This window comes from Perna viridis, chromosome 7 (genome assembly GCF_037379345.1).
Source record: "Perna viridis isolate PV_CMFRI_1.1 ecotype Kerala chromosome 7, ASM3737934v1, whole genome shotgun sequence".
Taxonomy (NCBI): Eukaryota; Metazoa; Mollusca; class Bivalvia; order Mytilida; family Mytilidae; genus Perna; species Perna viridis.
The window spans coordinates 48383114-48396933 of NC_142451.1; the positions used below are offsets into that span (position 1 = coordinate 48383114).

The 13820-nt window shown below is 33.8% G+C and overlaps 1 protein-coding gene and 1 pseudogene across 1 annotated transcript; one reads left to right on the plus strand and one right to left on the minus strand.

Annotated features, from left to right (window-relative positions):
* The first annotated feature begins 5710 nt into the window (after positions 1-5710).
* LOC148613068 (uncharacterized) lies at positions 5711-6278 on the plus strand (annotated as a pseudogene).
* A 778-nt stretch (positions 6279-7056) lies between these two features.
* Positions 7057-8795, minus strand: LOC148613069 (uncharacterized). The gene is made up of 3 exons (XM_088595427.1): positions 8254-8795; positions 7489-7819; positions 7057-7358 (listed from the first exon to the last, which is right to left on the minus strand). Exons 1-3 carry the CDS (start codon positions 8793-8795, stop codon positions 7164-7166), a joined length of 1068 nt encoding a protein of 355 aa, XP_088451553.1. The 3' UTR covers positions 7057-7163.
* Positions 8796-13820: the final 5025 nt, after the last annotated feature.

The following is a 13820-nucleotide window of genomic DNA, read 5'->3' on the forward strand; positions in this document are numbered from 1 at the left end:
ATATCAGCAAAACTAAACTAAGCAAAATAAACAAACTCGAAAAATATCAAAGCAATCAAAACTCTATGCTTATCTCACACTGAGATGCAAGGAACACAAATAATCGTCTCAGGATGAGTACATCATGCTAATATGATCATCAAATATTGTATACACCATAACATGGTTATACCTTACATTAGAAGCATGGCGATACCCTGAATAAATTATAAAAGAACAGAGTTGAATAGATTCATCAAATGAGTTGAAAATAGTTTCAGATTGACATGAAATTCAAAATGTCTTTCATCTCCCTCAAAAGCAATATCAAAGTCCAATTTAAAGAACAATAGAATTGACCACCAGGCTTAAACAACCAGTGCTGAAATTAGCAAATATCAAGTTCACCAGGCTAAAGGTAATAACCTTAATTTGCATATCAGAACTAAGAGAAGCACATGTTTCATTCAATGGATTAGTGTATTAGTGTATTAATGTATTAGTCAAATTCACTGTAATCATGAAATCAAATAACATAAATGAGTTAAATAAGTATTTCATCATTAAAACCTGATATAATAAGTACGTTCATCAATACTAATCACTGTCAATTAAAAACATATAATACAAAACATACAAACATATCAAATTCAGTCTTCCACAAAAAAACCTTTATTTTGTGTGGGACGAATTATGCATCAGATTGCGGACAGTTTATGACATCAAAACACCAAAGCACGTTAGGCAAAATAACTTGATTTGCTTAAAAAAAAAGAACTAACCAATCAGAAAGCTTGGTTCAAATCAAATTAGATTATTTGAGAATATCATTTTTGTTCCCATAGAAAATCTACATAATATAAAGAAGAATCAGTTTAATTATAATGAATAACTTAAATTATGTAACTCTTGTCAAGAATGCTTGAAGATTGCATTCGATCATGTCCAAAAAAGTCACTCGACTTCCATTTAAACATGTGATCATATTTTGGTTATTCACGCTTTTCCAAAAACAAAATTCTACCCTAAGTCCTCAATATCATTGGATGTGTTATTGACACATTCGGCAGCAAAATGACTACTTCAATCGGTTAACCACCTTGCTCTTTGACGACCTCTTTCCACACTGACATGAAGACAAGATGAATTAACATTACAATATATTGTGTTATTGAAAATAATAGCAGTGATAAGGCCTACACTGCTACCACTCTCTCCAAAGAAGAGATTGTGGAAAACCTTAAATCTGTGCTACCCTCTTTTGGTCTCTCTACCAAGGACGATGATTGTGATTTACCGTCTATGTACTGGATTCCTAAACTTCACAAAAATCCATACAAACAACGTTTCATAGCTGGATCTGCAAAATGTACCACCAAACCTCTTTCAAAACTTGTAACTTCTATACTCACAACTGTCAAAGAGGGTCTACAGTCCTACCGCAACACTTTTTACTCCCGTAATGGTATTAATTCAATGTGGATCCTGAAAAATTCGAAAGATCTTTAAGAGACAATCAGTTCAAGACTATTATCTGAATATAATAGCATTAAAACATATGATTTTTCAACACTGTATACTTCTATTCCCCATGCTCAGTTAAAATCCCGACTTAAAAACATTATACATCGTTGTTTTTTCCAAAAAAGATGGTACACCTAGATACAAATATATAGTTCTTGGTAGAGATTCCTCATACTTTGTAAGAAATAATTCCAAATCATCTTCCAAATATACAGAGGAAGATGTTAACTGCTGGAATTTTTAATCGACAACATATTTGTCCAGTGTGGTGGACGTGTTTTTCAACAAACGGTCGGCATTCCCATGGGAACAAATTGTGCTCCTTTACTTGCTGACCTATTCGTTCACTCTTATGAGACTGACTTTATAGCCTATCTGATCAGAAAGAAAAAAATATCGTTTGGCTAGTTTCAGTTTCTGCTATATAGATGACGTATTATCTTTAAACAATCCTAATTTCGTGGATTTGATACATCACATCTACCCAAAAGGACTTGAGATAAAGGATACTACAGACACTCTGAAGTCAGCCTCATATCTTGACCTACACTTAGAAATCGATGGTAAAGGAAAACTATTGACCAAACTTTACGACAAACGTGATGACTTTTCATTCAGAATTGTCAACTTTCCTTTCATCTGTGGCAATATCCCTTCGGCTCATGCGTATGGAGTGTTCATATCACAACTCATACGTAATGCCAGAGCTTGCCGAAACTACGCAGACTTTTTGTATCGCGCTAGAACTCTATCAAATAGGCTTCTGGAACAGGGTTATGTTGCTACAAATTTGAAGTCATCACTACAGAAGTTCTATGGTCGTCATCATGAAGTCGTGGATCGTTATGGTGTATCCATCAGCACCATGAAAAGTGATTTATTCAACGGGTCATAGTTTTCCTTTCGTCGTTTGTCAACCCCGGACTTGACTTTTTATGAGCAACGCGGCAGGTGTTTCTAGAAATGCAGAGGACGCTTAACCAACCGGTGCACCTGGTCCATGCTCCCAGTTTTTAGTAGAGTCCGAGTTGATCATTTACTTTTGTTACTTTGTATGTATGATTCTAGTTACCTTATGTTCTTTGTTGTGTATGTCTGTTTTCCATGTCTGGTCTTTGTCCCTGAATTACATTCTTTGGATTACCGCTATAACCTTGGTCCCCTTGATTACTCTTTCATTTATTTCAGCATAACAATAATCGTTCTCCAGTACAAATCTTGGAACTTCGATATCCACTATTGATGCTGGGGGAATGGTTGGTCTGTCTCCCTTAGTTCTCTTCCGGGAAGCATTTTTCCTACATTTTTGCAGAAATATTGCTAGACCAGCCAGGAGAAACGCAGTGGAAGATGCAATTATATAAATGGCTATATTAGTTCCTGGAAAATAAATTAGTTGAATGAGCAATTGACAAAAATATGGATTAAACGGGAAACCAACCAAAGTAAGTATTTATCGCACAATCATACACTCATTACCAAAAGGAACCCCAAAATTACAGAAAATAAAATAAAACATTTCGGAGAAAAAAATCAAGTCCCAATTTATCAAAATAACAACAAAATTAGATTTAAGGACTGTCAAGTTAATTGCTAGAAAACCAAAACATATACTGACACTGCAAATCTTCTATCTTCAGGTGCTGCTAATGGTAGTATATTAATTCAAATATGTAAAATTATTCATTTGGAAATAACTTTTGTGAAAATGTTTGAAATTTTACCAGCAACTTGCTCAACTTTCATGTTTCTGGATGATGCTTTCGCTACAACAGATCGTGTTGATTCGTACGTTGAAACATCAGTGCACCCATAAATATGACTGCAGCTAAAACACTGTATAGTACATTGAAAGGTATCAAACCATGGGGACCGCTTTAATTATGTACAAATCAATGCTGTTTTATGTTTTTTTTTTAATATATTACTGGATTATTGGTATTGTGTTCAAAGCAGTAGTACCGGATATACTTATCTACCGTGTCTACTCCTTCCGTGTAACTTGAGTAGCTTATGACAGACTTGGGACTTGGAAATGGTTTTCTGGAGAAATTTCTATCTTGGTTGACAACTCGTCGAACCTCTAATGTTACATTGTCATGTATTGTGCACAACATGTAGACGTATGACATGTCTTTCACACTGAGGCTACAAGACATTCTTTTTGCCGAAACTTCATATCATCCGTCTGATGAATTCCAACATGTTTTTTTGCACATAAAGCCTCTAGGGAGACCTTTCTTACTGTATCTCCACAAACTGATGCTCCATAATTTTCATACAAATCTGAAAAAAGTTCAGGGCTAGTGAAAAAGTTATCGGTGTGAAAGAGTAATCAAGGTAAACAGGTAAACATGATAACCCCTGTTTGTCAAATTTGAATTCTTAAGGCAACTTTTTACTACATTTGACCCATGATTTTCTTGCGGATTTCCATTTCTACCGGGAGAAATGTTAATATATTGCACATAGGAAGTTGTTGAGTCTGCTTTTCGATAAATGCCCACCATGAAGCAGAGCCCAAGAAAAGCACTCATCGCAGGTATTGTTGGACATGACCATGTCATTTTATTTTTATTTGGATGCAATTGTTTTTCTTATTGTGCATACCGGTCAGTTTCAGCGACTATAAATTGAGGAAATGCTGCACTCAAAAACAATTTTAGGAAATCAATGGATTCTTTCCCTTACATATGTTCCTTGTTGGCCTATCAGCCTCTGAATCATAATCCCCTATACCTTGTAGTTGCAATAGCCTTTGAAGCCTAGTTTCAGCTTCCTGTACCTCAGCTTTATAAAGCCAATCAAATTCGTCAGAATCAGAATCAAACGAAATTTTGACTGAGGTGTCCGAAAATAATTACTGAAACAACCAAGTGAAATCTGGGTACATGTATGAAAATTATTATTGCGGCTTGGGTACGAGGGTGCTAAAAGGATAATTTCAGTATGAATGGGTTAACTAAACAAGTAATGGTGACTGGATGTTGACTGCTCGTTGGTGTTTCCTCCTCCATGTTATGTTACATGATCGATACTGAGATTGAACTATCTGAGTAAACATTTATCCACGGATATTAATTTTCTTTAAATTCCTAATTTAGTGGTTCAACATTACAAACACAATCCACGAAAATTAAAACCAAGCGAATAAAAATGAATCCGAATCACAAATATCAATCATTATTTTAATTACGTTGTGTTTGTGTATTCAGGTGACTGGAATGGATCAATAATCCATTTGCATTCTTTTTTGTTGGCTTTAGATACTTGAAGAACGTAGAAAAACTGTAACCTCCTGATAGAATATAGAGTATTTTTATAATAACTACAAGATATTAGGAAAATGTCCGTCGCTTAAAGCGTTCTCGGATGATACCCACAGGACAGTAATAAAATGTAATATGAATCTAGAGATATATTTGGAACATTTAGTTTTAAAATATAAAATTTTTGATAAAAGTTTTTTTTTTACTTTGTTGGTTAAGTTTTTTCTATTCATAAATGTATCTGAGCAAAAGAAAAAAGAATGTGAATATTTAAAATAAAAACGAATTTGAATAAAGGAATGAAATGTTTGATAAATTTACGTTAGTGGGAAAAATATTTTGAATGTATGTAATATGTATTTTTATTTCATACTATCGTTGGCAATTTTACTCGTTAGTCAGTGAAATATTCAGGAAACACATTCAATGGAGAGCTTGGATTCTTGGTGATATCGTAACAGGCAATTGTTGAATAAATATGTATGCTATTGTTAAACAAAACAAACTACAAGATATATCTTTTCATCAGTAAAGCGGACACCGCTAAATGCGTAAAATGATCATGACGTCAATATCGTGTAGCTCAATTTACATGAAATAAAAAAAAACAATCTCAAGGTTGAACAATCAAACTTTTTGCGAATTTTTAATCGATTTTCACACCACCTGACCCGTGTGAGAAAAATGAGTCTCGCTTCTACATAGAAGTTCGAGGTCTCAGGAACTGAAGAATAGAAACGGGTGATTGGTTCATGTGTGATTGTATCGCATTGTCTACGAAACATCATGGGTCGAATTCGACGTTGTGACGTTTCTAGTTTTGCTTCTTGTTAACCTTAGTAAAGCTAAGACTAGCTGTAGTGTCTTTTTTCTGGGCAGATATCTTTGGTGTTTCAGAGACCAGAGTTTCTCAGATATTTACCACCTGGATTAATCTTATGAACAGCATTTGTGTTCCTTGCATAAAATGGCCAAAACGAGACAAAATAAGAAAGTACATGCCTCTATCGTTCAGGAAAAAACTTTCCAAATACTACTGCCATTATAGACTGTACTGAATTATTTATTCAAAAACCTGGATCACCAACAGCACAAGTTATAACTTACAGTAACCATAACACATTTAAAGTTTTAGTGAGTATAACTCCGTCAGGTGCAGTCAATTTTATTTCTGACCTGTGGGAAGGAAATACATCAGATAGATTTATTACGGAAAATAGTGGCTTTCTTGATATGATTCGTCCAGGTGATGAAGTTATGGCAGATAGAGGTTTTACTGTAAGAGATCTTTTATTAGACAGGCGAGCAACACTGGTTATTCCTCCTTTTACAAGGAAATGTAAATGGGATAAAGGTCGTCGTCTTACATCAGCAGAAGTAAAACTTACTACAAATATTGCTTGTCATAGATATCATGTAGAAAGGGCAATACAGAGATTGAAGAAACTTCAAATGTTATCAGGTGTGTTGGATTTAAAATATAAACCACTGGCCAATCAAATGTAGCTGGGTTTTTTGGCAACCTTGACAAACCACTTGTGAAGTAATGCTACATGTACATATAACCTTGTGTATTTGTATGTTTTTTTCAGGTTTTTATCATTATTATTTGAACATCGTTAAGAGTTAAACTTTTTCAGCAATTGTGCGTGCTGTGGATTTTAAGAAACTAAGATATACTTTATGTTACTCCCACTATAGTTTTTAAACTATAAAATTTGCATATTAGTGTTAATGCAGGTCGAGACATGTTGTAGTCCCATTCTTTTGCCATTGATAATTGAATTTCAAGAAAAAGCCAATATGGCTTCAATTTGGCATTTAGCAGTATTTATCCTAAAATGTTGTGAATAAAAAAGGAATAAAACATACAGTTAGTATAGCATACTGTATGAAGATACATGTAGATCCAGTAAAAATGTACATGTAAGTGCCACATACCTGCTCTGATAATTTTATTTCAAATTGAATGCTCACATTCTTATTTGTCAGTTAACACATTGTCATTTGTTTACTATTTGTTGAAAGAATTCTGGATCAAAATAAATTCTCTCGGAAATCCATGACTTCTTTGTATAGAATATAAAATCACACCAGTTCACTTGACACACACCCATCTGTCCTTGAATTTGCACATACCACGAAGATACATTTTTTAACTTAACTTGTATGATTTTCATCAAAATAAAGATGATATTTATTGTTACTTTGGCTGCAAGCTTCTTCTGGAGTCAGATCTCTATGCAAGTATAAACACTTAATTTCAATAATACCCTTACCACAACATTTACAAGATATTAATCCATCAGGAGACAAGAAATAGCTTATCTGCATCAACAATCCACATAATGAGAGTTTATCACATTTATGTTCTGTTTTGTATTTCTTCAATTATAATTGTCTTGCTATGGGTTCGTGAGTTACTCCATACTCCATAGATGTAGATTTGATAGGTGTATTTTCAGAGTTCAAAATCTGCTTGGAAATATAGTTATCCAAATCATTACCAAATTTGAAATGCATAACAGATGCGAACAATGAAGCCATTATTCTTCCAGTTCTATATTGACACCAGTCAGTCTTGTTCTTTCTTCAATTTTTTCAATGACATTTGAATTGTGATAGGACATGAGTAAGTCTAAAAATTCAATATTGTTATTTTCAAGTTTGATTTTCTCTGCAAGCTGCTTGATAGTCAGTGGACTTTGGTCTTCTATTTCACCATCACTGGAATCAGAGAGAGTATGTAAAAAACAGACTGATTACCTTTACAAATATTGTAGATACGTTTCTCTATTTGATGATGGGTAAAAACTGCTCTAACTGAAGGTTGATCATGTGACGTGTTAGGTTCAACTGGCATGATAGCTGTAAGAACAGTTCTAACATCAATATGATTTACAGTTGATGGTTTTGACAATTTTCTTGGCTTATTCCAAATACATGGTATATCAGTTCCAAATTCAGTATGCCGGTCTTTGTTTCTGCTTGAAAAACTCTCCAGCGAAAAGAGAAGGGCGTTACAGTGCTTACATGTTCCATTATCCCTAAAAAAGAGAAAAAAACAATAAAAATACAATTTATGTCCATATATAAAATATCCTAAAAAGTATACATACTTTTACATTAACATGTATGTATCATTAGTATAAGTGGATCTGAAGGGGCAATAAGGCCACTGTCATGAAAGTATTTTTTTTAAATACATATGTAATACTCAGAAGTGACTTTATTTTTAGCAATGTACTATATGATGTAGTTTTCACATCTTGAAAAAAAATGGAGCTCCTGATTTGGCCCTTTTAAGTCTGCCACCGTATACACTAAGAAATTATGCAAGGCCTGCCTATATTAAAACCGACAGTTTTTGTTATGTTTTAGAAAAAGGTGCTAGAAACTGGTCTATGATGATTTCATTCCTTTTTGGTCGTTCTTTCCATTGTAAATGTCTAATGTACATAAATTATAATACAGAACTTACACAACACATGTGCAGCCTCCACTTTTAACATGGCCATCAGACTTGACCACTACCCAGGTTGTGTATGGCTTTTCTGACTGCCTTGTTTCTGGTATGCAGCTGGACTTCACATACATAAAATCTGTGTTAAATAACTGTGATTTTTCTACATTCTGTATATGGTTAGCCAAATGCAGTTTGTAACTATTATCATCTTTCAGAGATGCCAACCTATCTTCACTCCAGTTATTATTCTTCATCAAATAAATCAGAACATCATAAGGCTCTATCATTGGAAGTGTTCTTAAATCAGTGGACCAGTTATGCACATCGTTTATGTTAGGTAAAACCACTTTTGATCCATTCACCTGAACTGTTCGTCGTGTCATGTCCATATCGTGATAATCTTCTGCTGTTGTTATCACTTCCAAGTCTAATTCCATAGCTGTTTCACACAAACGAACCAAAGCCGACCTTCTGTACAATGTATATGAGATTCCTCTGTCCATTAAATACGATGTCAGTTCGGGTACTAGCAAAGCTTTTACGTGAGACATCGACATTGTTTACGTTGACAACTATTAACCGGAAGTAAGGGTGCTGAACTTTTTGATCGGCCAATATATGTAATGCTCCTCGAAATAGGAGAGGTAACATAACTCGAAAGTTCCCTATTGTTGAGGGTGCACAATACAGTTACATTAAGGCGCACTGTTTCGCACACCAAATTACCCCGTCAAATTTTGTAAAACTTAAAATTAAAAGTTGAAATCTGGTGGACATACTGATTAAATGTAGATAAGCATTTATACATAGACAGATGTAATATGTGGTATGGTAAACAGATGTAATTTAAATGAAAAATGGTATCCGGAATGTTTCAGTCCCCTGCCGTATTAGGTTCTCTCCTCAGCATAAGATGGCTGATTTTCAAAATACCATATTTCGCACGAACTTTCAGGACTAAAATTGTGAGAGAATGAATCGAAAAGGGTCTTATTATTTTTACCTTTTCTCCACCTACTCCGTGTACTACCTGACGTCATTGACAGACGTTGGCAAGAATTTCCGCATTGGCAAAGGTTCCACTATATAGATAGGTCACTGCAGATAACTTTATGACAATAAAGCTAAATTGAGACAGTTAAAACGCAAATCCGACAATTTTTTCCCAAAATTAATTGTCAAAAAACAGGTTTTCTAAAATATCAGGCACTTTAAAACTGCCAGTAAAAGTAAGTAGGCGTGGTATTATTGTAAAAAGTAAACAGATAAAAATTGTACCTTTTCTACTCATTTGTTCATGATTTCAATTCTTAAAGTTGAAATTTTGCATTTTTGAAAAACAGCCAGTTGGTGCAGGGAAGAGAACACAATCCGGTGAAGACCTGAATCTTTCCGGATTTTTACACCTCTTTACCTCCACAAGTATTGCATCTATTTATTTACGAATGCTCTACTATCCACAATCAACATTTTCACCAAGTTTCACCTTTTACTTCAAAGTTTTACAAAATAAGACCGGGTCAGTTGTGTGAACGGAAGAGTGCACCTCAGTCTCACATGTATAGTGCAACCAAATGTGACACAAATGCCTTGTTTTTTGTTTTTGTTTTTGTTTGTTTGTTTGTTGTTTTTTTTTTGTTTTTTTTTTTGCTTTTGTTCTTGGTTGTTTCAAACCTGCTCATCATAGTCGAAAGTTGTAGCTATGTTAACTTGAAATATTACACACTTGTTTTGGTCCAAACTCAGTAAGCATGCTCTTACTTAAATTGTACCATCATAGACAGTAAAAAAATAATTTTGAACAGCTTGTATTTATGAATTTAATAAAAATAACAATAAAAATTGCTTTCAGCATTTACTAATTATTTCGATATCCTACTTTTCAAACGGGAGGCAATAACACTTTCCTCCACATTTATCTCCGTATGTACCCCAACTGACGTGTGACCTTTTGCACAGCCTATACAAATTATATAGAAATTTCAGGAGCTTTCTTTTGTGGATTTGAAAGGTTTCACTAAATACATCAAACTAATGATGAAACAAGTGTGTATTTTGTTCAGCTTTCATTTTTTATGGAATGAACAGCATTGAATCTATTTTTTTCTGGAGGGAAAAAAGCTGTCTTGCATGATGTGCACAGTAATTATAATATGCTCTGGCAAGGATCAAACCAAAGTACGAGAGCTCTGTAACATCTTATTTGTGTCATAAAATGGATGTACTTAGTGAAAAAACACTTTTCTTGTTTGTTCATTCAGATGAGTGGAGGTACAAAGAAAAAGGTAGTATTTATTTCCCTGCATTAGGTTGACCAATCGTATACCCTATTCAGATGAAAGGAAGTAGAAAGGACAGATTGGTGTACTGACAAAGTTTGTAATGATTTATTCTCTCTCAGATTCTGAAAGGATTAAAGTTTTTTTTTTTTTTTTTAAATTCTGCCATTACTTAAATGTCTTCTACTTTGTGATGGTGAAAAAGAGAGCGTTTAAAAGATTGTTTTTGTAAATTGATTATTTCAAATGAAATCGGCTTTTACTATCATATTGACCGATGAAAAGTTGTGAGTGGCTCATTTCCGATTCCTAGCTTATACAACATCTTCGCTAGGAAAGGGTTACGGTTCTGCCCTTCCCATTGAGTGAAAGAAGAGGGCAAGACCGTAACTAGCGAAGATGCTTTTACAGTTGTGATAAATCCCAGATTCAGTTGAATTTTTATTGGTATTTAGAAAATAACTAATCAGAATTCGAGAAGTGAACCATTCAATCTTTACGTGAAGCAAACAGCAAGATTGGCTGCCAGAAAATTTAAATGATGACATTGTAAATGTTCAAAACAACTTTTCTACCTTGTTAAACTATCTCATCAGAAGTAACACACAATTTAATGCACAAACCACTTACTACAACTGCTCTGTACTTATATGTTTACGCCGTTTATAACAACTTATATACAAATAAATACCAAACGATATATTGTATCCCTTGTTTATAAAGATCTTCATCAGAGCAGTTCTTTGTTCACAATATTCTAGATCCGCCCCTGCCTTGGACGATGATGATTCCTTTGAAATAATATTTTATGACTATGTTACCATTAAGTCCTCATGGAGATTTCCATTAAATTGATAAACGAACGTACCAATAGGGATCGTCTGTTTTGTTGTGTTGAAAGACCTCAATTGTGGTAGAATTAATGCTCAAACTAATGTTTAACTCATTTCGATTTCCTTGAAAGTTGATATTATAATCAAAATTAATGAAGTGCCTATAGAAACGGCCTTTTATTTATTAGGCTGAAAATCGATGTTTAATATACGTTTCGCTAGGATTATGGAAGGGGGAGGAAACTTTAAAATGTTGATTGTCGCCCATTATCTCTTACCTTTATTCATTTTTTCTACACCTTTTTAAAAATTTCTTATCTTTTATTACATAACCAGAATAAAAGAAATAAACTAAATGTATTTTGAATTTCTAAACTGTGAATTGTTATTTTTTTTGGCAAAATATTTGCAAAAGCTAAACATCATTTAAACATTACATAGGCAATGCATTTAAACATTATAAAGGCAATGGTCTCGCATATCAATCTGGGGGGGATTTTTTTCTGTTTCACGCGGGGTTGATAGTACTGACCAGAGGGTTTGCGGAGCAGCCCAGCCGTGAGAAAAACATGTTCTAAGTGAGTTCTTCGGTCAAGGATCCCAAAGCCTGGACTGCATTACTGCAACCCACTAACACAATCCCGCAATGGGCGATCGTGCGCAAGGAAAGTCAAGACCGTGTAAACCACCCAGCGTACCACATATAAAAGCTTATAAACTTCGAATAATATTTCGCAGTTCTTCCGTAGACGTACTTTCAAGACAGTTAAAGTGGGCAAACCATAGACATGTGCATTGCAGTTCATATCTCGATTAACGTGATCTGTCTACAAGTTCATGGATTTGAGCATGTTACATTCATTCCCGCTAAAGATGCATTGCGCAATGTAAAAACGTTTAAAACTGGTGTTTTGACAGGGATATATTGTGAAGTTTTGTAGATATGCATACCTTTGTAGAGTAGACTCGGCGAATGACTTCTTTATTACTAAATTATTTCACGAAGGAAGAATATAACCCGAGACAAAGTCTGAGTATGGTGATCTAGTGCATGCCACCTTTTAACTGCAATCAATATGTGTTACATGATACTGAATATCATTAATTCGTGTTCGAACAAATTCTCAAGAATTTACTGTCGCAATGGCGAAGCCGGAAGGAGTTTGGGATTTGAAAACCTTTATCGTTGGAAAATGCATAGTTAGGACAAAACAAGCTATTTCTTACCTTGTATCACGCTTTTTTCAACCTGGAGTTTTTTTTTTAGAGGTAAACAATTCTTGAAAGTTTTTATTGCGTCTGAACTTCTTTCTTCTTTTTGTTTTAAAAATTTTACGATGAATCTAGTTTGTTTTAATCAACTCTATTAGTATAATCCGTTCAGACCAGCGGCGGATCCATAAGGGGTTCAGGGGTTTGGCACCTGACGTACAGTTAAACATTATAAGACAAAAATATTGTGACAACATACATGTACATGTGTGCACATGCTTCCATGCAAAATTCAAAGTTCACAGTGTATGTACTGTAACATTTATTACGAAATCCAGCCTTATCATGAACCCCGAGTCACATTTTTGAAATTCTATACATAATATGTATTAAACTCTTCTAATTCAAATTTGCAATTCTAATTTTTGCAAATCCCCAAATCGCCATTTTAGAGTAAATATATTATATTATGCACCAAACTGCGCGGAATTAAATTGGAAAAACAAATATAATAATTTCATTGTGAAGATGGTAAACATATTCTTTAAGTTTTGACAAAAAGAAAAAATGGGAAAATTTATTCCAATAGGAAAACTTGATTTCCAATTGGAATGTTGACTTTCGAATTGGAAAACCAGTTTTCCCATTGGAAATTCACTTTTTCCAATTGAAAAACAAAATTTCCAATTGGAACATTATTATTCCAATGGGAATTACTTATCAATTATTTGCTCCAATTGGAAGACAATTTTCCTATAGGATTTTTTTTCCAATTGAAAGTTTTAAAATTCAAATTGTACAAGGCAAATCAAATTAAAAATAAAAAAACTTGAATTATCGAAATTAGAGGTCAAATATGATACCAACAATACCCAAAAGTATTCTTGAGTTATTAGTCCTATATCAACTAAAACCCTCTTTGTAGTGAATATAAATCTAGAAGTCCTGAATTTCAAGCGATTAAGCGATTAAATATAAAAGTAGAAGGGGAACTTTAAACATTTCACAAAACTTCACCAATATAACTGAAAACCTAGCCTTTTACTGACATGTCAATGTCAAAGGTACAAAAAACTGTATACCATGACACTCTCAGCTTTTGTTGTTTCTTTCTAAGTTAAACTCTGCTTATTGGTAATCATTACGAAACCTATCAATATGCATCAATGCAATCAGATGGTTTAAATCTTAAATACCAGTATTAGATATTTATGTATATTTTTATGATTTTGACAGTAAAAAAGAAATTATTATATTA